This window comes from Tupaia chinensis, unplaced genomic scaffold, assembly GCF_000334495.1.
Source record: "Tupaia chinensis unplaced genomic scaffold, TupChi_1.0 Scaffold145082_1, whole genome shotgun sequence".
NCBI classification, from domain to species: domain Eukaryota; kingdom Metazoa; phylum Chordata; class Mammalia; order Scandentia; family Tupaiidae; genus Tupaia; species Tupaia belangeri.
In genome coordinates, this window is record NW_006204943.1 from 820,086 (window position 1) to 846,393 (window position 26,308).

Below are 26,308 nucleotides of genomic sequence, written 5' to 3' on the forward strand. Positions count from 1 at the left end.
AGACATAGAGACAGAAAGCGAGAAATCACCCCCCAGGGGGGATGGTCACGCCGCAATCCCTTCTCCTCCATTCTCCTCTCGGGATCTTGGGCACGCACGCACACGCACCCGGCGTGAGATTTAAGCCACCAGGTCCGAGACACAAACCGCGGTCGACTACGTGGGAGTCCAGCGACATAGCCATTACGCTAACTGCTGGTTCCCTAAACCTAAAATTTTGTAAGTAGATTTAGATTTTTTTCATTTACTGTTTACCCTAACAGAACCTAAAATTGTAAGAAATATTTAAAGACTAACCATTATAATCACACCCAATAAAATGTGACAAAGTTATTATAATTCTTGCATATCGTATTAGCTCTAACAGAAAATGGATTTGTGGAACTGGTCCCAGGGCTAACTATGTCATAATTTCATAAATATTTACATGTATTTGATGGTGTACATAGTCAAAGTTAGATAGGTTACATGAATTTAAAAACATGACTAGAATTCCAATTTACACAAATCACAGTATTCTGGTTTGTTTGTTTTGACGATGTGATCATTGCCTAAGAGCTTTATTGGAAAGTCCTTGTCATGCTCCTAATCTCTTCATTGTATTCAAAGGATAATAGCCTCAATGTGAAATCTCTACTCTCTTCTCTGCCATTTGTCGGATAATTTGAGGGACAAAGAAATAGATTATTGGGCTAACATTGTGTTAAAATACTGCTGGCATAGCAAGTGGCCCTTTTAATGGAAGAAGTAAAGTTATAATGAGAATTTAAAAATGGCAAACAACGGACAAAATTGAAAACAGCTAAAGGAGAGGAAGCAGCATAAATGAATATTGAGACAAAACCTCCTAAACTTTTGGGAGGTTTATAATCTCCAAAATTCACATTTGATTAATTATCCATAAGTAATAAAAGAGATGAACATTTAAAATGAGTCTGACACAGATAACTGTTTAAAAAATAAACAATCTACAGAGTTTTGGAGTAATCATGTCCTCTCCAGGCATTTCTGTAACGTACACTTGTATTCAACTACTTACCAGGAGTACCAAACTGGATGCAGTTCTCCAGGGTCCTGACATAGTCAGGATCACTGAATTTAATTAGGTGAAGACTGTTTGTTTTTTCCATGTTCTTGATCCATTTATTAGCCTGACCTTGAGGATCTATCATCAGAGGCCACCTTCTTGCATTCCTGAAAGGGAGGAGAAAGATGATTAGTTTCTATGCTATTTAATCATTTACATATCACTTTCCTAAGATTTATCCTTTATTTATTCATTATTTATTTTGCTTTTAACGTGTTACAAAAATTATGTTCTTAAAACGGACACATTTAGATTGAGTGAGCTGCTAGAATGGTAACTATGAAAACCACCCTGCAAAGTCAACACAAGTTCTTTTACTCTTTTTAAGAAATGACAGTCTCTGGCCAGCCAGTGGCATGGTAGGTGGATTCCATGTGACTGACTGAAGTTTGAGTTTTGGACACGGAAGCTCCAGGAGCATGCCAGGTGTGTGTGTGTGCGTGCGCAAAATCTTGAAAGAAAAGATGGAGGAGAAAAGATTGCTGCGTGTCTGATCCACCTTGGGGGTACTTTCTCACTTTCTCACTCTCTCTGTCTCTGTCTCTCTCTGGCAAACACACATGTCCTAATGCAAATTTTTAAAAAATCCCTACCTATAAATGCTAAATTATACTTCTGAAAGTATTTGCTGCTCTTTCTAATTACATCACAATGACAACCATCAAGAGGATTTCATTGGGGGGCCAGTCAATGGCATAATGGTTATGGACTCCCACATGGCTGACTGTGGTTCGAGTCCTGGACCCAGTGGCTTAAAACTCCTATCAGGCACATGTGCATGCATGCCCCAAATCCTGAATGAGGATTTTTGAGAATGAAGGAAAAGTGATTGCAGGGTGGCCATCTATTCTGGGGGTGATTTCTCACTTTCTGTCTCTCTTTCTCTGTCTCTCTGGTGAGCACACATGCCCTATAGCAAAAATCTCTTAAAAAAAAAAAAAAAGGAGGACTTCGTGGAAATCAGGAAACTCCAATTCTTCACTAGGTCCTGCCACTATTAAGTATTAACACTTGCTGACCCACTCTTTCTTTCAAACACTGGTATATCACCTGCCATAGATGTAGTTCATTACATATTTGCCTAATGATTGTGAACTTTTAAAAATTAAATTAATTAATTAACTAATTAATTTTTAAAATTTGACGAGAGAGAGAGAAACAGAAAGTGAGGAAGGAAGCTACCAGGTCCAGGACTCAAACTGCCATGTGGGAGTGTCCAGCACCTTAACCACCACACAACCTGCTGATCCTGATTGTGAGCTTCTTCTGGACAGCTTTTGCACTATGGGAGAGCTCACTCATACTTCCTGCTTTATTATCACCCACTTCCACCCTTTTGTGATACAAACAAGAGTAGTATTCCATGAGGACCCAGTTCACTTCCCAGCATACCGTGTAGTCACAGAGAGTTAATCACTATCTGCCATCACCATATGGTATCCAACTACATAGCTTTTTCCTTTCTCTTAAAAATTTCAATCAACACAAGCCATGATCTTGAAAACTTCTTAAAGATAACATTATGCCCTTTAAAAGTGAGCTAAGTATATTGATGCAATGCATCAGAAGAGCAGGAAGAGAAAATAAAAGGTGGCTGGGACAATAATGACGACATAGGGAGTAGGGTGGGGCAGGGCTGGGATAGAAGAATATATTTTCAATTCACTTTCATTATAACATGAATTTAGAATATCATTGGATAATCTAAACCTAAAATGAAAGTAATTCTATTTTTTTAAATTTTAAATTTATTTATTTATTTTACTTTCATTCACTGAACATCATCACAGTAAACAGTGATTTTCCATTCAGAATACACTGTATTGTGGCTTAATCATACATATTATCAACAAATGATTTTCTATTTCTTGTTTCTTATGTAAATATATTTTCTCCCCTTATTTCTTTTTTTAAATGTATGCCTTAAATTTATTTTATTTTTATTTTTATTTTTATTTTTATTTTTATTATCATCATAATCTTCTTTATATTACATTGGATTACATGCAACTTTACAGTGTATTACAATGCTTTTTCAAAAGGGAATGCCATCGGGAACCAGCAGTTAGCATAATGGCTATGTCGCTGGACTCCCACGTAGTCGACCGCAGTTTGCGTCCCGGACCCAGTGGCTTAAAACTCACGCCAGGTGCGTGTGCGTGCATGCCCAAGATCCCGAGAGGAGAATGGAGGAGAGGTGATTGCAGCATGACCATCCCCCCTGGGGGGTGATTTCTCGCTTTCTGTCTCTATGTCTCTCTCTGTCTGTCTGGCAAGCACATGTGCCCTATAGCAAAAACCTCTCCAAAAAAAAAAAAAAAGGGAATGCCATGCATGTCAGTCAATACAGAGACATTAATCTCCCTGCAAGTAATTCTATTTTTTAGGGGCTGGTAGGTGGTTAAAGGTGCTAGATTCCCACATGGCCAACCATGGTTAGAGTCCTAGACCTGGCAGCTTGCTTTCTCCCTTTCTCTCTCTCTCTGTCTCTCTCTGGTCAAATTAAAGTAATAATGAAAGATGGAAATAAATAAATAAATCTTTAAAAAGTTATATTTTTTAGCACATAAGTTAAAGCCTGGTATAAAGCATGTAGCTTCACTGTTAAAGAAGAGAATCTTATCTTTACTATCGGTGTTATATAATACATTAGTTACTCAGTCTGCCATAACGATATAGCACAGGCTGGGTGGCTTAAACAATACATATTTTTCCTCACAGTTCTGGAGCCTGAAAGTCCCAAATTAAGGTTAGAGAGGGTTTAGTTTCTTCAGAGGCTCTCTTCTTGGCTTTTAGACAGTCGCTTTCTCAACAATTTCTCAGTTGGCCTTTCCTCATAAGCCCCTGATGTCTCTCCCTCTTATATGGAGACCAATTCTGTTAGGTCAGGATTCTACCCTTATGATTTCATTCCATCTTAAACTACCTCTTTAAATGCACTCTTCAAACAAAGTCGCATTATGGGTTATGGCTTAAAATAAGAATTTGGGAAGGAGGCATGATTCAATCCATAACCTTAATTATGCTTAGGAAGAGAAGAGACTGAAAGATTAGAGTAATACCTTAGATGTAACCAACTAATGAAAAGAGAATTGTAAATGTGTAAAACTAAAGGGAGTGATAAGAGAAATTAGAAAGAAATAAAAAGCATAAATATGTAAAAATTTTTCTTCCGTCACATTTTGGAAATATTTTTAACTTTGGAGGATTATGTGTAAGTGTTAAATAGCATTTATGCTTCCCTTTAAAAAATAGAATAACTCACTTTTCTGTTGCTGCCACAGTTTTTTTAGTCACAATACCCATGTTCCTGCTGTTTCTTTGTTCAATAAGCACTTTTTCTCCACCTTTTTTATGTTCAATCGACTCTTTTTTTTTTTTTAAGAGGTTTTTGCTACAGGGCGTCTGTGCTTTCCAGAAAGACAGAGAGAGACAGAGAGACAGAAAGTGAGAAATCACCTCCCAGGGGGGATGGCCATGCTGCAATCCCTTCTCCTCCATGCTCCTCTCGGGATCTTGGGCATGCATGAACATGCGCCCGGTGTGAATTCAAGCCACCAGGTCCGGGACTCAAACCGCAGTCCACTACATGGGAGTTCAGTGATACAGCCATTACGCTAACTGCTGGTCCCAAGTCAACTCATGTTTTAAGGTCAAGAGCTATGTAGTTTGCAAAGCCTCTATTGATGTCTTTTCTCTATGAACTTCTTTACTAATTCATCTATATTATATTATGGTATATTGATATAGTACTAATGTTCTGTATGGTTATTCTATAATTCCTTAACTGCATCACCTGGCTAAATTGTATATTCAATTGGGGAAAGAGCCCGTGACCATTCTTCTTTATTCTTTTTTCCTACATCAAATAAATTTGCATTTGATAATCTACTGATAGGGAAGTAGATTAAAAATCTGGGAAACAATATACAAGTTATATTGTTCTAAAAACAAAATTCTGTAAGAGATTATCCCTGAGTAGAAAATACTGGTCAATCAACAGTATTTCAAAACTAGAGGAAAACTCTGATGTTGACCAGCCATGTGCTAGTGAGCCCATTGCGAGTCTTTCTCTCCCACTAATTACATCTACAAAATTCTGGTTAAAATCCAAAAAACAACTATTTGCAGTTCCTGAAAAGTAAATATTAAGTGAATGGCAAGACAATCAAAACTTGAGAAATGATTAAGAAGAAGGTTGGTGAATTTCTGGTTGGGTAGAGGAGGTTCTTTCTTTCCATCTTCTGGATTAGTGGGGGAACTGGGCAGCAGGCGCATGTAGAAAAACTCAAATTAGAGAACTGAGAAAATGACTGTATCTGAGCCAGGGAGTTGGGGGGATATCCATGTTTTTGGTTTGTTTTGTTTTCATTTTCTCTCTTCTGTCTGTACGCCAAGGTTAACCCCATTACAGAACTGTATTACATCGCAGAAGCAATAGTAGGGTAGTTACCTAAAATACTGAGCAAAAATTCATCTTTCTGGATAGAGGAAGTAAAAAAGGAGGCCTTTGTTATACACAAAATGTGAAAATAATCCAAGCTTTTTCTCTTTTCCCTTGCCACTTTGCTCCAGATATTGGCATGGCATATAGTACAGTAGCATGGGAAGATAAAACTCTGAAAGAGTTTGGCCAAAAAACATAGGAAAAGGGCCCTTAGGCTATGGAAAGAACAGGGTGAGAATCCTAGAGAGAAAAGACCTAAAGGCAGGATTTTTCTTAGTTCTGTGAATGAATAGACACTAGCTCTAAGCAAAGCTACACATGTTGAGCATACCTAAAAAAGCATACCAAAGGCTTTGAAGTATGACATAAACGCAAGTCTCAGACTAACCCTTGAATAATATATCTGAGGAACAGATCCAAACAGCAAACAAAAGACTTCCAAATCTGAACTGACACTGAAAGAATCACCCATTAGAAGGAAAGACAGAAATTGTGGTCTAATCTTGAGTCATTTGACTGTTAAAATGAAAGCCAATCTTATTGAGAGTATTTTAATAGAATCCAGAGTCTCATATTAAAAGTTTCTAGGATAGAATACAAAATTTCTTGACACAAAGAGCCAGAATGTGACTAAATCTCAAATAAAAAGAAAGAGGAAAAACTTAAAGCAGATAGTATTACCATCCTCCATGAGTTAAAGGTGAACTTTTTTTTAAAAATAAGTGGAAAAAAAGAGATTCTCAGCAGAAAAGATAAAAGGAACCAAAAGAAAGTTTTAGAAATAAAAAATGTAATATCTGAAGTAAAACTTTCAATCCATGGACTCAGTAGCAGAAAGGATATGACAGAAGATGGAGTCTGTGAACCTGCAGAGAAATGAATATAACAATCCCATTTTAAAAACAAATTTAAAAATTGAAACAGAATGAACAGTGCTTCTGTGACTGGTGGTAAAATATTAAAAGTTTTAACTCTAATATTATTGTGATCCCAAGTGAAAAGGAGAAAGAGACTGAGACAGAAAGCACATTATTTGAAAAATCTAATAGCTTAAACTTTCCCAGATGCAGTGAAAAAGAAATTTATAGTTTCCTGAAACTTGGCAAAACTCAAAAAGAAGAAATGCAAATACATGCACTCCCATACATTAAAATCAAACTGCTGAAAGTCAAAGATTAAAAAACATAATTTTGAAAAAAGCCAAAGAAAAATGTTATATTATTTATAAGAGACAATTATTCCAAAGTCTGAATATTTTTATGAGGAATCATGGAGCCACAGAAAAGCGCTTGCACATCAATGTTTATTGCAGCGTTATTCCTGATCACTAAGACATGGAACCAACTCAAATTTCCACAAACTGATGAATGGATTGAAAAAATGCGGCACATATACTCTATGGAATACTACTCTGCCATAAAAAACAACAAGACCCTGGCATTTGATAGGAAGTGGTTGGATATGGAGGATCTATCACTGAATGAAGTAAGCTAGGATGTGAAAGAAAGTTATTGTATATATCCACTTAATATATACTGACTATTCACACTTTATGGTAAAGATCGAAATATTGGAGGGCATAAAAGCAGTGAAAATAGTTAACGATGATAAGACAGTGTGGAACGGGGTGGGAGAAGAGTATGGAGAAGGATAGTAAGAGAACAAAGAGAGGCATGACATTAGTGGGACACAGATATGGTTTATTACCTGTTGATGATGACATGTATAGTATTCTCAACTGGACTGACCTGAGAAGTATTTTATGTTGGGTAAAGTCTTTTTACAAGCAAAATGATAAACAGTGATTGAATGTTTAAAAAGATAATTGAAATAATAATAATGATAATCTGAAAAACATGAAGAGCCATTAGATGATGATTATGGGGATTTGAATGTCTTTGTATTGCCTGATATGCATGGTGTTCCTTCTGGAAAAAGAAATGTAATACACTGTAAAGTTACATGTGATTCAATGTAATATAAACAAGATTATGATAATAATAAATTTTTTTTTTTTAAAAAAGGAATCATGGAGCCAGAGCACAGTAGGGAATTTTTTAAATAATTAAAGAGAAGAACTGACAGTCCAGAATTTTTTATATTTTTTTATTTTTTAAATTTGCTAGAGGTACATGTTCTCATCAGAGAGAGACAAAGAAAGGGAGAAAGCACCTCCAGTGGGGAATGGTCATATAGAAATATTTTAAAGGGAATAACGGTAAAAGTTAAAATAAAACACCGGAATTTGTGCTATGTAACTAAAGCACATGAACTGGGAATTTATAACATTAAATTCATGGATTAGAAAAGAGAAATCTACAGTTAATAACCTAAACTTTTATTTTATACAATTACAGACAATTTAGTCATAAAGCAAGCATAGAACAAAAATATATCAGAAAAAGCAGTAAAATTGAAGACATGTACTTAAAAAGAATGGAGAAAAGTAAGGAAATTAGAGGCTTGTTCCAAGATAGAATCAACAAAATTTATCAAACTCTAGGCACACTGACCAAGAAAAAAGAAAGAAGCCATAAATCACTAATATCAAGAGTGATAAGAGAGATTATAATTACAAACTCTATAGATATTAAAAGGATTATGAAGAAATACTACAAGAAACTCTGTCCCCACAAATATGACAGCCTAGATGAAACTAACCAATATCTTTAAAGAAACTACCAAAACTCATTTAAGAGAAATTAGATAGCCTAAGGACTCTATTACTATTTTAAAAGTTGAATTAATGGATAAAAACCTTTCAGCAAAGAAAATTCCAGCCACAGATAATTTCTTTGGTCATTTCTACTGCACAAGGAAGAAACAATTCTAATCTCTTTCAGAAAACAGGGGGCAAGTCTTAATTCTTTTTAGGAGGATAGCATTATCCTGATGCAAAAATCATAACCATCACAAGAGAAAACACAGATCAATATTTCTCATGAATATAAAAATGCAAAAAATTTTAACAAAATTTTAGTTATTTGAATCCAGAATACATAAATAGAGTAGATCATGATCAACTGGGGTTTACTCTGGGAATGCAAGGCTGGTTCAATATTAAAAAATCAATCAGTATAATTCACCATATAAACAAATTAAATATAAAAAATGGTTTCATCATCTCAATAGCTGCAGAAAATGTATTTTACAAAATTTAGCATCTACTAATGTTAAAACATTTTAGCTAATAGGACTGGAAGGGAATTTTCTTCATGTGATACAAAGAATGTACCAAAAAAACCCCTAAAAACTCTATAGCTAATACCACACATAATGATAAGACTATTTGCTTTCCCTTAAGACTGGAAAAAAGTAACAATATGTGATTTCATCACACCTGTTCAACATTATACTAAAAAACCCCATTATTGCAGTAAATCAAGAAAAAGAAATGAAAGATTAAAAAGTAAGAAGCCATCATTATTTGCAGAAAGTGTAACTGTCATAAAAAATATTGAATGAATGAATATACATAAAAGGTCCTGGAACTAATAAATGAATTGATCAAGTTTGCAACTTACAAAGTAAATATTCGAAAATCAGGATCTGGCTAGTGATGCAGTGGTAAAATATGTTGCTCTGTGAGACATTTCCACCTGGGATGATGGTACCCAATTCAAGTCTGGGGACCTCTCTGAGTGTGCAGGGCACATGTGTGCTCATCATCCAAGGCTAAGGGTGGATTTTGAGGGGTAGTGCTCCCTCTCTCTCTCTCTCTCTCTCTCTTTCTCACTGTTTCTCTTGCTCAAGGGAGAAATAAATACACTTTAAGAAGTCAATTTCCTAATATTAGCAATTAATTATTAAAAAATAAACTTATGTACTATTTACAATAGCACGCAAAAATAAAAAGTTATTGAGTATAAATTTAACTGGAAAACAGTTATGAAAGCAAACAAAGGTGTAAATAAATGGAAAACTACAGTGTTCATGGATCAAAAGACTTATTAAGTTGTCAATTTTTTCTCAAAATTGATCTGTAGATTCAATGCACTACCAAGAAAAATCCCAGGAGGATGTTTCATAGCAATTTAAAAATGGATTCTAAAATGTATACCGAGAGGTAACAAGATAAAACAATTTTTAAAAAGAATAAAATTGGAAGACATGCCACCTAACTTCAAGAATTAATAGAAAGCTTCAGTAATCAAGATGATGAGGAATTTGCATGAAGACAGGCAAACAGGTCAATTGACAGAATAAAGAATTCAGCAACAGATCCAAATGTGCAACTGAGTTTCAACAAAGAAGGAAAGGCAATCTGATGGTAAAAGATAGTGTTTTCAACAAATTGTGCTGGAACAATTGGTTATCTTCTCCCTCTCTCCCATGTGTTTTCATGTGTAATTACACACAAACAGAAGTTGTTCCATACCCACTTAACCATACACTTGCTTTCCCAAACAACACTCTCAATGTAACAGTTTTTTTACTCTAAGATAGGAAAATGTCTTACAATATTTGGTTTTAAAGATTAGGGCTTCCACAGAATAACATAGTTGATGAATAAAATTTCAAAGGAGATATCCTTCAGAGTAGCTAGGAAACTTTTTTTAAAAGTGTTCACCAACAATTTTTTGTGAAAACTATCTGGTTTAAACATGGATAGCTGGTTTAAACAGTTTTACTCTTTGGATGAAAGTAAATCCTAAATTGAAAATAAACAAACACTGAATTTATTTGCTTCCTTCTTCTCCACTACTATTTTACATTTTTTTAACAAGGAAATGTTTTTCTCCACATAATTTTCCTCTCACTTCCCCTATCAAGCATTCTTGAATCCACAAATGCTTTTAAACCAGTGGTTCCCAAATGAAAGTTGAATTTCTTTAAAAAATTTTTGCAAGAAAGTGTACATATTCATTAAATAGAGACACACACAGAGAGAAAGAGACAGGAAAAAAATGGCAAAGCACCCCCAATGGGGAATAGTCATGCCACAAAAGCCTGTCTTCTCCATCTCTCTCTCTCTCTCTTTTAAAATTTTGGTCATGTACGCACATACACACATCGTGTTTCTCAATCTGCTGGGCTTAGTACTTGAACTGCTGGGTAGGCCATGTGGGATTCAGTCACCTTAGCCATCACACCATGAGCTGACCCTGGAAACTGAATTTTTATAGGATTTGGTGTTCCAGGTTTTGACAGTGTTTGTTCTTCTGCTGTTTTTTAGCAGAGAACTTTTACTTGTTATTCTTTTATTAATAGTTTATTGGGAAACAGCAGTTAGCGTAATGACTATGTCGCTGGACTCCCACGTAGTCGACCGCAGTTTGCGTCCCAGACCCGGTGACTTAAAACTCACGCCGGGTGCGTGTGCGTGCGTGCCCAAGATCCTGAGAGGAGAATGGAGAAGAAGGGATTGCGGTGTGTGGGGGGTGATTTCTCGCTTGCTGTCTCTATGTCTCTCTCTGTCTGTCTGGCGAGCGCACGCGCCCTATAGCGAAAACCTCTCTATAAAAAAAAAGGTTATTATATTTTTCTTAAAGAATTATTTATTTAATTTTATTTATTCTTACTATTTTTAAAAACTTTGCTATAGGGCACATGCATGTGCATGAGAGAAAGCGAGAGAGAGAAAGTGAGAAAGCAAGCCACTAGGTCTTGAACCACTTCCACCATGTGGGAGTTCAGTGCCTTAACTACCATGCCACCTGTTGGGCTACTCTTTTAGTTTTGAAAAATACAGACTTCTAACCATGATAGCACATGTTCACAAAAGTCTGCCTGGGCAACGCAAAACTGGATATATCGTAGTGGTACATTTTGGAGTTTTGCTATTTTCATCTTTATGAACACAAGAATACATAAAATAAGAACAAAAAAGGTGGGTGTTCCTTTCAGACATTATTGTTACTCATACAAACCCAATGAATCTCTCTCCTATAGAAATGAAAACTTACTTTTTTGCAAAGCAGAGTTATGTTAGATATAGGTCTGATCTACTCACTAAGTGGTCACACAATCCTAACTCCTTATCCATGAAATGTTAAGATACAATCCAATCATATTTCATGTTATCACTAACCTGTGACATTTTGATTAGCCAGGACCTTTAGGTATCAACAGCCCCCAAAGCTACATTCTAACTTGTTCAAATGTTATAGATTCTTCCAATTTTCTCAAACAGTCAGCCCCTCAGTCACCTGAAGTATTATTGGGTTGTTAGGAAAGTCATGACACATTCTTTCATAGAAAAACATAGGAAAATACATCACGACTTTCCTGATGACCTAATATGGTAAAAGAACTTAGCATGGGATTAAGTACTCAGTAAATGCTCAATATTAGGTATTATTCTTATCAAGCAGGGATGTCTGTACAGTAGAAGGAGACATCACACAAGTAAGATACTTCAAGGTGATCACCTTCAATCTCTTTACTAAGGCCTCTCAGAACAAGATTGCCAAACTAAATTGACAAAAGAAGCAAAGAATGAAAAATGTTAATATTTTCTTCTTAGCAAAATTCTACTGTAACTTTTTGCTAATACCTCAACATTTTTACAAATGAGTAGCAAAGATGTCGGGGTTATGAATCATTAATGCCCTTTGCTATTTCCATTTCCATTCTGGAAATATGTGAATGTGGTTTTGAATAATACTCACCGAAAGAGCCAGAATCTAAAATGTAGAAATATTTGGGTGTCAGGTTGTGTGGTGGTTAAGGTGGCGCATGGCCAAGTGCATGGTTTGAGTCTAGCACATGGCAGCTTGGAAAGTACTCTGGGTGCCCTATGTGTGTGTCCAAGCCCAAATCCCAAGAGAAGAACGGAGAAGGAATTGTAGCATGTCCATCACTCCTGGGGGCAGGGGGGAGGATTTCTCGCTTTCTCTCTCTCTCCAGTGAGCACATGTACCCTGTAAAAAATAGCTACATTATTACTGAAATACAATTAGACCCAAAGAAAGGGTACATTTATAATCCTCTTTCTTTTTAATTGCCAGAGGGCACATGTACTTGCTAGAGAGAGAAAGAGCGACTGAGAGAGAAGGAGAAAATACCCCTCAATGGGGCATGGTCACACCACAATCCCTTCTCCTCCATTCTCCATTCTGTTGGGATTTGGGGCAAACACAGGTGCCTAGTGTGTTTTTCAAGCCACTGGGGCCGGACCTCCAATGTGAGTTAGTCATGTGGGAATAGTTCCCTTAAGCATTAATCTATAGTGCTAGCCTCAAAAAGGGTATGTTTACTTGCTAGAAATTAAGATGCAGTTTGGCCTCAGATAGATAGAATGATTCAGGGGCACATAAATTACAAATCAAAGCAATGAAGATCTAAGTAATACTACCTAGGACATGGCCAGCTATAGTCACAACTGATGGAGACAAGCCAAAACTCTTTTCTGAGAGGAAAATAATAGCAACAATGTAATTAAAATGGTAAAAATTTTACTGTTCTTCAGACTGAAGTTGATTGTTTCAGCGGGACAAGAGTGAAACTAAAAGTTAGACTTCTAAAATAATAAAAATCTCTCCTATATAGCAATCTCACAGATGTGGTCTAACATGAAACATAAACACAAACTCTCTGTAGGCCGTATGTGGAATAGTTCAATGAGCAGCTGCCCTCCTTGACAGTTGGCCCTCTGTATCCATCGGTTGTGACTCTGGATTCAACCAACCGTGGATCAAAAACAGTCAAAAAAGGGAACCAGCAGTTAGTGTAATGGCTATGTCGCTGGACTCCCACGTAGTGGACCACGGTTCGTGTCCCGGACCCGGTGGCTTAAAACTCACGCTGGGCGCGTGTGCGTGCGTGCCCAAGATCCCGAGAGGAGAATGGAGGAGAAGGGATTGCGGCGTGACCATCCCCCCTGGGGGGTGATTTCTCTCTTTCTGTCTCTATGTCTCTCTCTGTCTGTCTGGCGAGCGCACGCGCCCTACAGTGAAAATCTCTCCAAAAAAAAAACAGTCAAAAAAGTAAAACTGGTGGTGACTGTACCGAACATGTGCAGATTTTTTTTTTTTCCTGGTCATTACTCCCTAGATAATATAACACCTCTTTACATAACACTAACAGCATATTAGGGATTGTAAGTAATTTCAAGATGATTCACAGTATTGGGTTGTTGGAAAAGTCATGACACATTTTTTGAAAAGAAAAACATAAAGACACGTCGAGACTTTCTGACAACCCAAAAGATGGAAGGATGTGTACAGGTTATATAGAAATACTACACCATCTTACTATATAGGGGATCTGAGTATCCATGGACTTTGGGATCCTCAGGGTCCTGGAATGAATCCTTGAGGATGCAGAGGATACTTGTTAGAAAACACTTAAATATCTACTATTTTTTGTAGCAAGCTAATGCACACTTTAATCATGTATCTAGATTTTCTAATTTCTTTCTAGATTAATTTAGATTATCAGACCAGAGTACCCAGTACTTAATTTTAGTGTCCCAGAAAAAAGCTTTGCAATCTTTCCTCTGAATTAACAAAATAATTCAATTTTAAGCTTAGTTTCCAAAACAGTTTGTCTCCCTAAGTACAATTTACTTGGTAAGCAAATGAGAGCTGCATGACATAGCTTTTCTTTGTTGCCTTAGTTACCAGAAAACTCTGAAGTTAATCCTGGCTCACCATAGGGATGAGTTTGTCTCAAATATCTAATAGTAACCTCTCTTTTAACGTCCCTTAGATAGCCTTATCAGATCGTACACTGTTTTATATGACAATTTAGGAAATCCATATGTCAGGATAATTTATTAACTAGTAAATAAATATTTTCATCAGAGTTTTAATTTGTGGAATGATTTTCACAATAGTACTTACAAAAAATTTAATAACTACTCTTTGCATTTAGTATTTCATTCTATTTTTTTATTTATTTTTTTGAGAGGGATTTTTGCTATAGGGTACATGTGCTCGCCAGAGTGACAGAAAGCAAAAAATTGCTCCCTCCCCCAGGGGGAATGGCCATGCTGCAATCCCTCCTCCTCCAGTCTCCTCTTGGGACTTTGGGCATGCATGCACATGCACCTGGCATGAGTTTCAAGCCGCTGGGTCCATGGCTTGAACTATGGTCAGCTATGGAGTCCAGCAAGTAACCATTATGCCACCAGCTGGCCCCGAGTATTTCATTCTGTTTTAAAAGTTCACATGCCTCAGCCATTTTTACTTTAAATTAAATACCATGATATGAATAGCTTTTTCAGTGGTAAACTAACATTTAATCAAAATAGTCACGTAAGTGGGCCAGCTTGTGGCATGGCTCGAACTATGGTCAGCTATGGAGTCCAGCAAGTAACCATTATGCCACCAGCTGGCCCCGAGTATTTCATTCTGTTTTAAAAGTTCACATGCCTCAGCCATTTTTACTTTAAATTAAATACCATGATATGAATAGCTTTTTCAGTGGTAAACTAACATTTAATCAAAATAGTCACGTAAGTGGGCCAGCTTGTGGCACTGCAACTATGCAATCCTTTGTGATGCTGGACCCACATGTGAAGGTCTCAGTTCATGTCTCCAGGCTTCCCTGAACATGCCAGAGGCATGTATGTGTGCCCGTGATCCAGGCTGGCTGGGTCTCAGAGTGAATCATGGTATGCAAACCTGTTGAGGGGAATGTTCTCTCTTTCTTGCTCACTCGCTCATGGAATAAATAAATAAATACTTTAAAAAATATATAGTCAGGGAACCAGCAGTTAGCGTAATGGCTATGTCACTGGATTCCCACATAGTCGACCATGGTTCACGTCCTGGACCCGGTGGCTTAAAACTCATGCCGGGCGTGTGTGCGTGCATGCCCAAGATCTCGAGAGGAGAATGGAGAAGGGATTGCGGCATGACCATCCCCCATGAGGGGTGATTTCTAGCTTTCTGTCTCTATGTCTCTCTCTCTCTCTGTCTGTCTGGCGAGTGCACGTGCCCTATAGCGAAAACCTCTCAAAAAAATAAAAAAACCATAGTCATATAACATAGAACTAAACATTCCCTATGGATGGTAGAGAATACCTGTAGATTCCTAAGATTCTAAATTCCCAAGGAGACTGGCCTAGTGGTAAAAGTTTATAGTAACGTAAACTTGGCAATTCAATAACATGATTGATGATTTTTCTTAGCCTGGGACAGGCTGACATCCTTGCTTTTTGGAAGCTGAGACTTGGAGGAGAGGGTGAGGCTGGGAACACCTTTAGAATCTCCCCAGTGTAGTCTCCATGGGATTTATCTACTAACCTGGAGAGTTTACGAAAAGCGTTCAGTGTCTTGAAAGCCTCAGTCAGCTCAGGACTCAGAAGCATATTCATATACTTTAAGCTGGTCCCACACCAGGGACAAAGACAGAATTTATGACACCCCACCCAATCACCACCAAAACGCTGCTGCCCATGTTGCTAACCTGTGACAAGAAAGTCCAATCTTTTGTGGGAATAAAAAGTTTAGACTTCACTTGCTTATGCTCTATTTGCTAAAATTGATTAAAATCTAAGCAAAAGTCACCTGGTTTGTTTATTCTCGTGCTCAGAAAATCAACTACTGCAATATTAATAGGAGAAGGAAATGATTTAATCTAGATTGTTAAGTACATTTTTTTTTCAATACTGCAAAAGTTTACCACCTGAAATTATTAAGAGGTGTACAGACAAATAAATCTACTGATAGCTAAATAGAGAGCATTTGTGAGAAAGCTTCCTTACATAATGATGATCCCATTATCGATGGAAAATGAGTCGGAAGGTAATCCAGCGATATTCCAAGCTTGAATTGTCACAGCTTCTCCTAAGGTTCCCATAAGGGAATAATCTTCTGAGCAGGGGATGTCTTTTCCTTTGCACAAAGTTGTCCACTCCTTGGTTTGGTTCTTTAAAATATACACAAGAATATATAGAATGAGGCTAGAGATTACCAAAGAAATACTTTGAAAATTCCTCAGTTACACTTTACTGAGTCAACAAACCATTGCTGAAACGCTTCCTCAAAAATTATTGCGTTTATCAGATATTTTTTCAAATAAAATGATAACTCACAAGGTCAGCTATGAACTTAAATGAAAATTAATTATACAAAGTCAAGATAAAGGCCAGATCGATCACTTAATAAAGCCAGACTTTTGTACCTGGAAAAAACAATTACCAGTTGTTATTATAAAGCTTCACTTTACAAAGTATTAAGGAACCATCATGCTTTCCTACATACTGTCTTTAAATTACAAATATCCCCCAAAACTGAATACTATATTACGGTATAAAAGAAAATTCATTTTGATCCAGCAGGGGACATAAAGACAACTTATTTCTGTCCCTCCTAGACTTTACGAGAGGGACTATTGCAGAGGTATTAGGTGCCAGTAGGGGTCAGGACACTTGTTGAAGTTTGTGCTCCCCTACCTAGAGTACAGTATGCTTGGATGCCCCCAAACCAGGACAGCACTACAAGCCCAAGTTCATGCTGAGAAGATCAGTAGTCAGTGTCTAAGTAAAGGTCACAGATCCAAGGCTTCACAGTGAAAGTCAAGACTAGAGAGACAATAGGTTAGACATAGGCAAGGGGAAGGTGTCAGCAAGCAGAAGGGGAAGGTGGATACACTTGGCATTGGTACCACCTTTGGAGTGATGAGGGTGCTCTGTGTGTAGGTGGTGCTGGCTGAGAAAGCGTGGTTAGCACTATTATCTCCTCGGGTTCCTGGTGAGCAGAATGGACCAATATTGCTTTAGGTTTGCACATGAAAGGTCACGCCAGTTTTAGGGGAGCTGATGACTTTTATGACTTCAGTAAGTCAGTTAGTAAGAAGCACGACACTGGGAACCAGCAGTTAGCGTAATGGCTATGTTGCTGGACTTCCACGTAGTCGACCGTGGTTCGCGTCCCGGACCCAGTGGCTTAAAACTCAGGCCAGGCGCATGTGCGGGCATGCCCAAGATCCCGAGAGGAGAACGGAGGAGAAGGGATTGCAGTGTGACCATCCCCCCGGGGGGTGATTTCTCGCTTTCTGTCTTTATATCTCTCTTTCTGTCTTTCTGGAGAGCGCACGCGCCCTATAGCAAAAACCTCTCAAAAAAAAAAAAAAAAAAAAAAAAAAAAAAAAAAAAAAAAAAAAAAAAAAAAAAAAAAAAAAAAAAAAAAAAAAAAAAAGAAGCACGACACTGCACAGCTGGGTCTGTGTGATGATCCCTCTGGGTTCAACTCACGTTACGCACCTTTGCAGGGACATCACGGAAGTGGGAATGTGTTATTCACTGCTCCCTGCCGATGGGACCCAATTTCAAACTCCTCATTTATGGATGATGTTAACTTTAGCCACTTGAATGTGCTGTCTGCCATGGGGTTACAGATTCCTTGGATGGTGAGACACAAGACACTCAGATAGATGAAAGGCAGAACTCCTAGTTATTAGTAACTCCAAACAAGAGAAGGCTGCCAGACAGGGCCACACAGGGTGTGGTGTCAGAGACATGATACAGCAAGCTGCAAGTGTGAGAGGCCGCTTAGACATGGCAAGTGGGGTGCGCTGGCTAGGTTACATGGGCTTCCTGGGGATTGGATATTTTGATAATTCTGTGGATACAAGGAAGAAGGGGATGTCCCTAGGTGGAGATATCTGGAGGCCTCTGGAATTGCCTAGTGTACCCAGGAGTGTTAGGGATTGATAAGGAAACCACTGTGGGAAGGGCTTAGCAAACCGCATCCCTGGAAGGGCTTAGCAAACTGCATCATGGGCAATCCAGAGATTTTAGCGTGGTTCAGACCAGTTAAGACAGCACTTATGAAACACTGTATTATAACTTCTCCGCTGTTAAATCGCTCTTTTCCCTTTTCCTTTGCAATTAATAAGCATACTGTGAGGAGATACTTTGTGACTATGCAAATGGCCTGGTTTTTGTCAAGCTCTCATAGTTTTCATTTATTAATGTATGTCAACATAAAGTCATCTTTTTATTCAATGAGTTAAATAAAAAGTCAAATAACTATTTTTGTTAAGTAATCATAATATGTCACTATCATTACTTATTTCAGTTTTGAAATTGTCCAAAATTTGGCCAGTGGGAGTACCATAAAGCTAAATTCTTGGGGGAAGGGGAGCTAAATTCTGTGTCCTTTGACAAATCCCATCATTCTTTGACCACAGAATCAAAAGGACATAGAATTCTGTATTGCTTCAAAAAGACATTTAAATTTTATCTTACAATAAAGATAACCAAGGAAATCTTCCCACTTTAAGGTCAGTTTAGAAAGTTCAAATTAATTCAAATTCAGGGCTTGAATGTCCTTAATCCCATTTTAGGATTCTGTTTGTTTGTTTATTTATTTATTTATTTGCTATAGAGTGCATGTGCTTGCTGGAGGGAGAGAGAGAGAGAGAGAAAGTGAGAAAACCTCCTGGGAGGATGGCCATGCAGCAAGTCCTTCTCCACTCTCCTCTTGAGCTATCTGAGCATGCACACACACGTGCCCAGCATGTTTTCTAACTGCCAGGTACAGGACTCAAACTACACATTCAGCCATGTAGGATCCAGTTGCCTTAATCACTATGCCACCAGCTGGCCCTGAGATTCTGTTTGGAGATTGGCATGAGCATTGCAGTTGAAATAACTTGGTCCTAGTTATTCTAGAAGAGTTGGAGTTTTCACCAGAAACTCTACAAAGGAGTTGTAGTTGACCACTACTCAGATTCGAGCTTGAAGGGGGATTGGCTATTTATTTAGAGCCCTTGGTATCCACAGACTTGGGCTCCTTTAATATTAGAAAGGACCAAATGTTCTAAGACCTCTGTCTTAGTTTGGGTCTCCCAGAAGCAGACTCCAAGATGATAATATAAGTGACACGATTCACTAGGAATGGATCCCAGGGGAAGCAGGACAGTGTAGGAGTGAGGAATCAGCCCAAGTTCCCCAGTGGATGGCTGCAGTCTGACCCCACAGGGAACCTTGGGTATGTAAAGGGACAGTTGTCATTTGGAACTGTCTCAAACCCAGGAGAGAGGACGAGTTGCCCTTGGAGTTGTCCCAACCTGAGGAAACAGAGAAAGATTCTCTTATTCCTACCTCAGTCAGTCATTCTTCTTCTTTTTTTTTTCCTTCTTCTTTTTGGGGAGAGGTTTTCGCTATAGGGCACGTGTGCTCACCAGAAAGACAGAGAGAGACAGAGAGATAGAAAGTGAGAAATCCCCCCCCGGGGGGATGGCCACGCCGCAATCCCTTCTCCTTCATTCTCCCCTTGGGATCTTGGGCATACACACACACACGCGTCCGGCGTGAATTTAAGCCTCTGGGTCCAGGACTCAAACCGCAGTCGACTACATGGGAGTCCAGTGATATAGCCATTATGCTAACTGCTGGTCCCTCAGTCATTCTTTACAGCAAGCCCAGGAGGAAGTTAATTTCCAGGCTCTGGGTTGGCAGGTGGTGTGGTCATTAAGGTGCTGGACTCTCACATGGCTGACCAGAGTTCAAATCCTGGGCCTGGAGGCTTGCTTTCTCACTTTCCCTCTCTCTTTCTGTCTCTCTCTCTGGTCAAATTAAATAATAATAATGATAATGTAAAAAATAAAATAAATAATTCTTTAAGAAAAATAAAGAAAAAAATTTCCCAGGCCCTTTCAGCCCTCCAACCATACGGTAAAGTGTGTTCTAAAAACCGGAGGGAGGAACTAGCAGATGACATAATGGTTATGTTGCTGGACTCCCACATGATCGATCACAGTTTGAGTTCCAAACCTGGCGGCTTAAACTCACACTGGGCGTGTATGTATATGTGCCCAGGATCCCGAGAGGAAAATGGAGATAGGATTGCAGTGTGGCCATCCCCACTGGAGCGTCATTTATCACTTTCTGTCTCCGTCTCTCTGTCTCTCCAGCGAGGGCACATGCCCTATAGCAAAAAATCTCCCTTAAATTTTTTTTTTTAAAGTTTAAAAACCAGGGCACCAGCAGTTAGCGTAATGGCTATGTTTCTGGACTCCCATGTAATTGACCGTGGTTTGAGTCCCAGACCCGGTGGAAAATGGAGATAGGATTGCAGTGTGGCCATCCCCACTGGAGCGTCATTTATCACTTTCTGTCTCCGTCTCTCTGTCTCTCCAGCGAGGGCACATGCCCTATAGCAAAAAATCTCCCTTAAATTTTTTTTTTAAAGTTTAAAAACCAGAGGGAAGGCTGACAAAACTAAAAAAAAAAAAAAAGTTTAAAAACCAGAGGGAAGGCAAAAAAAAAAAAAAAAAAAAAAAAAAAACACCAAAAGGACCCGGTGCTCATGGTTGGGTGTGAAAGCACACAGAAGTCCAGAGGAGAAGATGCAGGCAGAGTGCCGATACTGCCACTGCAACCCTCACACTTAGCGTTGGACAAGGAAACCAGGACGGCATATAAATTAACTAGTTGTCTGACTTGAGAAAAACAGATTAATAGGTGAAGATTATGGAGGGGTGGCTTGGGTTTCCTACCTCTGCCCCCAAATTGCTGTGTGACTTCAACCACGTTGCTGTGCCTCTCTGAGCCTCAACGTACTCGACTCATATGTGGGGGTGACCATGCCCAACTTCCACGGTTACTGTGAGAGCGGAGGTCATTTGTTTGCTCATTTGTTGATTCATTCATTTGTTTGGGAATGGAGGACTCAGCGAAGGCATTAACAGGAAGAAGCAGTGACATGGGAGACTCATTAAGAAAAGTGAAATCCTAGGTCAATACAGGAGTAAGGTTAAGCAACGAGGGGCTAAAACTGTCTTCAAGCCTTCAGAGATGAGGCAGCATCGGATGAAGCAGCTGCTTGAACCAAGGGTCAGGACAGTGGTTGAAAGGTTACAGAAGGAACTCCGAGTTTGGGCTTTATCTTATGTCTAGCTTGAATGTGCCTCTCCTCCTGTCAGTAAATTTCCAAGGTCTCAGTTCCGGAGTCAAGGCTCCCTTGAAGCATCTCTGTGTGGTCTAACTCCCGCCATGACCCTGGTAGGAGCAGGGTCATGGCAGCGCCAGGATGAGGCATTCCCTTGGGATGTGTCTGTCAGAGCGGGCTGAGTCAAGAATACATCGGGAGAGGCTGGCTACGTTCAGCACAGCGCTGCAGCCAGGAGAATTGTGCAAACCGAGGCAGAAGATCTGGAGTGGCTGAAGCCATTCCCAGGGGACATGGGAGAGTACAAAGAGCACCACGTTCGGATCCTGTTTGTCATTAACCAGGTTTGTGGTTTTGAGCAGTTCTCTTCATCTTTATAAATTTCAGTTCCTAAAACTGTCAAGCAAAGGCGTCTATCTCTGAAGAAACAGTGCTATGTTAAATGTTAACTATTTGAACTACAAGATGTTGATTTCATTACCATAGACAAGTCATTCAAGGATACAAAGGAACAGGTAAACTAAGAAAAATATGAAGGTTATGCACCAGGACGAAAGCTATCAGAACCCAAATGACTAAGGAGGCGGCACCATCTATGTGAGAATTTAAAACTACCCTTCTTTTTATTTTTTTTTTGGAGAGGTTTTCCCTATAAGGCACGTGCGCTCACCAGACAGACAGATAGAGACATAGAGACAGAAAGCGAGAAATCACCCCCCAGAGGGGATGGTCACACCACAATCCCTTCTCCTCCATTCTCCTCTTGGGATCTTGGGCACGCACGCACACGCGCCCGGCATGAGTTTCAAGCCACCGGGTCCGGGACGTGAACCGCAGTCGACTACGTGGGAGTCCAGCGACATAGCCATTACGCTAACTGCTGGTTCCCAAAACTACTCTTCTTAACCAATAACAGCAATCGAATAAACCCTAACAGCGGCACCAAGAATCCATCCTGCTTAGGAGAAAGTACAAAAATTAAGCGAGGCTTAACAAAGACCACATGCACACAAACACTTTGTATAACTATAATGCTGTACATAAAGGTGAGTCATTGGTTCTCTTTCTCCACTGCTTGATACCAGAAGCTATTGCCAAATAGCTTTTGAACGTCTCTTTCCTCTTTATTCTCATTACCTTTTTAAAAAGTTCTTCTAACTTTTTTCCAAATCGCCAGAGGGCACATATGCTCAGTAGAAAGAGAGAGAGGGAACAACAGTTAGTGTAATGACTATGTCTCTGGACTCCCATGTAGTCGACTATGGTTTGAGTCCCAGACCCGGTGGCTTAAACTCACGCTGGGCGCGTGTGCGTGCATGCTCAAGATCCCAAGAGGAGAATGGAGAAGAAGAGATTGTGGTGTGGCCATCCCCCCTGGGGGGTGATTTCTTGCTTTCTGTCTCTCTGTCTCTCTCTTTCTCTCTGGTGAGCACACACACCCTAAAGCAAAAAAAACTTCTCAAAAAAAAAAAAAAAAGAGAAGAAAAGAAAAAAAAAGGAGAGAAAGAAAGAGAGAAACACCTTCAAATGGGGTGTGGTTATGCTGTGATATATATATTTTTTATCCATTTCTTTCTACCATCAAGATTTTGGGCATGCATACAAATGTACTCAGCATGTTTTTCTAGCCACCAGGGATGGGATTTAAACCTCCTCAAAATGGGATCTGATTTCTTTCTTTCTTCTTACCTTCCTTCCTTCCTTCTTTCTTCTTTCTTTCAAATTTGGTAGAGGGCATATGGACTCAAGAGGGGGTGGGAGTGGAAGAGAAAAAGTAACGAAAGCACCTTCCATGGGAGATATCCACACCATAACCCCTTCTCCATTTCTCCCTACGGGATTTTGGGCATGCATGCTTGCCAGATACTTTTCAAGCCACCAGTGTGGACCTAGATTGTGCAGTTGGCCATGTGAAATCTAGCTGTCTTCACCACCATGCCATCGTCAGTCCAGGATTTGACTTTCCACACATGGCATTTAATTGCTGCCCTGTAGAGCTGGATACCTTTTAATTTTTCTAATTTTCTCCTGCTTTGCTGGAGCTACCTCTTGGGTTAGATTCCAATTCATTTTTTTCTTTTCTTTTTCTTTTTTTTTTTTTTTATTTGAGAGATTTTTATTATAGGGGGTGTGTGCTTCCCTGAGAGACAGAGAGACAGAAAGCTAGAAATCGCCCCCCAGGGAGGATGGCCACTCCACAATCCCTCTCCATTTTCCTCTCAGGATTTTGGGAATGCACACACACACACACACACACACACACACATACCCAGTGTGATTTTCAAGTTGCTGGGCCCGGGACTCAAACCATGGTCGACCATATGGGAGTCTAGCACCTTAACCACTACACCACTTGCTGCCCCTCAACCCCCATTCAATTTTTCTAATGTGAGCTGAAGAGTACGCTGAGTCTCATTTGGGGAGGAATTGATTAGGATTCACTCCTACTGATAGGAGTTGGGCCAGAGAGAAGATAGCAAAATTAGTCAAAAGAGTGGGACTGTGAAGTAGGCAAGCTGGAATTTGTATTTTATGGAAAGAAGCCACTTTTCCATAGGGTTTTGGGCAGGGTCATCTTTCTTCCCTACTTAAAGTTTCAGATTCTAAAGTGATTTTGAAATCACATTATTATTCAGATACATAGAGAGTAGTCAACTAAGTGTGCATATATTTACACATGCATACACGTGCACACACACCCACGGGCCTGACTTTGTTTTTAGAGAGATCTTTGCTTTAGGGCATATGCACTCACTGAAGAGACACAGAGACAGATAATGAGAAACTACCTCCCAGGGAAGACAATGCCGCAATCCCTTCTCCTCCATGCTCTTCTCTGGCTTAAAATTCACCCGGTGTGAATTTTAAAACACCAGTCTGGGACTTGAGCAGTGGCTGACTATGTGGGAGTCCAGCGACATAACTATTATGCCATATGCTGGTCCTGATACCTTTCTATTTGTTTAACAATTGAAATGTTATCATTAGATTCTGCCATTTCATGTTATCTTTCTAAGTTGATCTTGTTTCTAAAACAGATTCTAGAAGAGAATTTCACATAGCATCTTTTGGCTACCAAGCTAATTTATAGCATAACTAAAATATTCAGCTAAATCCTACTTCAATATATTTTTCTCTTTGTACTTACAGTCGTGTGGGGCGGAGTGAAACAGAACAAACCAACCTAAGGTTAATGTTGACATGATGAGAGGAGAATCAGGGGGAAATCAAATGGTACCCCTTACCTGCCTATAATTAGATGTAAAAGCTCCCAAGTAAGCAACGACTCCTGAGGAAATGAGGATATCACCCGTCAGGTTGATGTAGAGCTGCCCCAGCTCCAGAGCTGTTTGGCTCCATCGAGTTTTCTCACCACCAAGTCCACCAATCAACTGCTCAGCTCGTTCTAGTTTTTTGCTGCACAGGTCAACCTCAAAAATAAAAGTAAGCCATTCTCAACACCTACAAGTTAAATAAGTTGAAATTCTGTGAGATTTTATCCTTGGATATAAATTATTATTGTTATTTTTTAGGGTTTTGCCATGCACTTGCTGGAGAGAGACAGACAGATGCAATGTGAGAAATCCCCCTCTGGGAGGATGGCCATGCCACCATCCCTTCTCCTCCATTCTCCTCTTGGGATTTTGAGCATGCATGCACATGCACCTGGCATGATTTTCAAGCCATTAGTACCAGGGCTTGACCTGTATGTAGTCAGCCATGTGGGAGTCCATCATCTTAACTACCTTGCCACCTACCCCATAGATATTTTTTCTTTTTGGGGAGATTTTTACTATAGGGCACATGTGTTTACCAGAGAGACAGAGAGAAACAGAGACAGAAAGTGAGAAGTCACCTCCCCCCAGGGGGGATGGCCATGTGACAATCCCTTCTTCTCCATTCTTCTCTTGGTATATTGGGCATGCACACAATGCACCTGGCATTAGCCGTTGGCTGCAGAACTTGAACCACAGTCAACTACATGGGAGTCCAGCGATGTAACCATTACACCAACTGCTGGTCCCAATAAATTATTTATTTAATTACAAACATCTGCCTGGATTTTTTTAATCTAGTTATCTAAAAGAGAAATGTGACAGATATGACTCAAAAAGGGAAAGACCGTAATACTTCAGAATTTTTTTCAGCTAAATTATCTCCTTTAATACAATTTATAAAAACTATAATGGATATTTATCATATAAAGCAAAAGATTGCTATATTTAAGGAAATGACCTCCAGAACAAAATACCGAAAGTTAATTAAGTAATAAAGGACATTGCCCTGAACATGTAGATATTTTCCTCTCTTTTAAATAATCTAGATGTGTTCTCTTTTAAATATTCTATTTGAATAGTTTATGAACATTTCCTCTTCGTTTAATTTATGGTTGATTTAATGATGATTTTAAAGGTTAAATGTTTATAAGTGTTAATAATGTATGCTTATTTACAAAGCACAATCTTCAGGTTGTTAAATTGTGTCAACCTACTCAGACACTTGCAGTTAAGCTTAAATTAGGACACTGATCAGCAGCTGAGAACCTACTCTGTGCATGCGATTGTCAGCCAAATTACGATTACAGCTAATTAAGCAATGTAATTTTAAAAAGGGAGAGGTAATTATGAAAGTAGAAAACTTGGAGAAAAGCCATTTCAATTCATGCACCATTCCCACAGAATGCCTCAATTATTTTCACTTAATTTTTAAGTGACTTAGCATCATTATTTTATTTATTTATTTATTTATTTAAGAGGTTTTTCTATAGGGTGCATATGCTCACCAGAAAGACAGAGAGTGACAGAGAGACAGAAAGCGCGAAATCACCCCCCAGGGGGGAATGGCCACCCCTGGGGGAATGGCCATGCCGCAATCCCTTCTCCTCCATTCTCTTCTTGAGATGTTGGGCAAGCACACACACGCGCCTGGCGTGAGTTTAAGCCACCGGGTCCAGGACTCAAACCATGATCGACTACATGGGAGTCC

At 39.1% G+C, this 26,308-nt stretch overlaps 1 protein-coding gene across 1 annotated transcript in view; it reads right to left on the minus strand.

Moving 5' to 3' along the window:
• Positions 1-26,308, minus strand: part of DNAH7 (dynein axonemal heavy chain 7) — a 288,975-nt gene that overhangs the window by 82,094 nt on the left and 180,573 nt on the right. Inside the window, exons 47-49 of the mRNA XM_006167772.1 lie at positions 24,568-24,753; positions 16,189-16,352; positions 1,040-1,194 (exon numbers count right to left, since the gene is read on the minus strand). Coding sequence (XP_006167834.1) covers positions 1,040-1,194; positions 16,189-16,352; positions 24,568-24,753 — 505 coding nt within the window. The remainder of the gene's footprint in view (positions 1-1,039; positions 1,195-16,188; positions 16,353-24,567; positions 24,754-26,308) is intronic.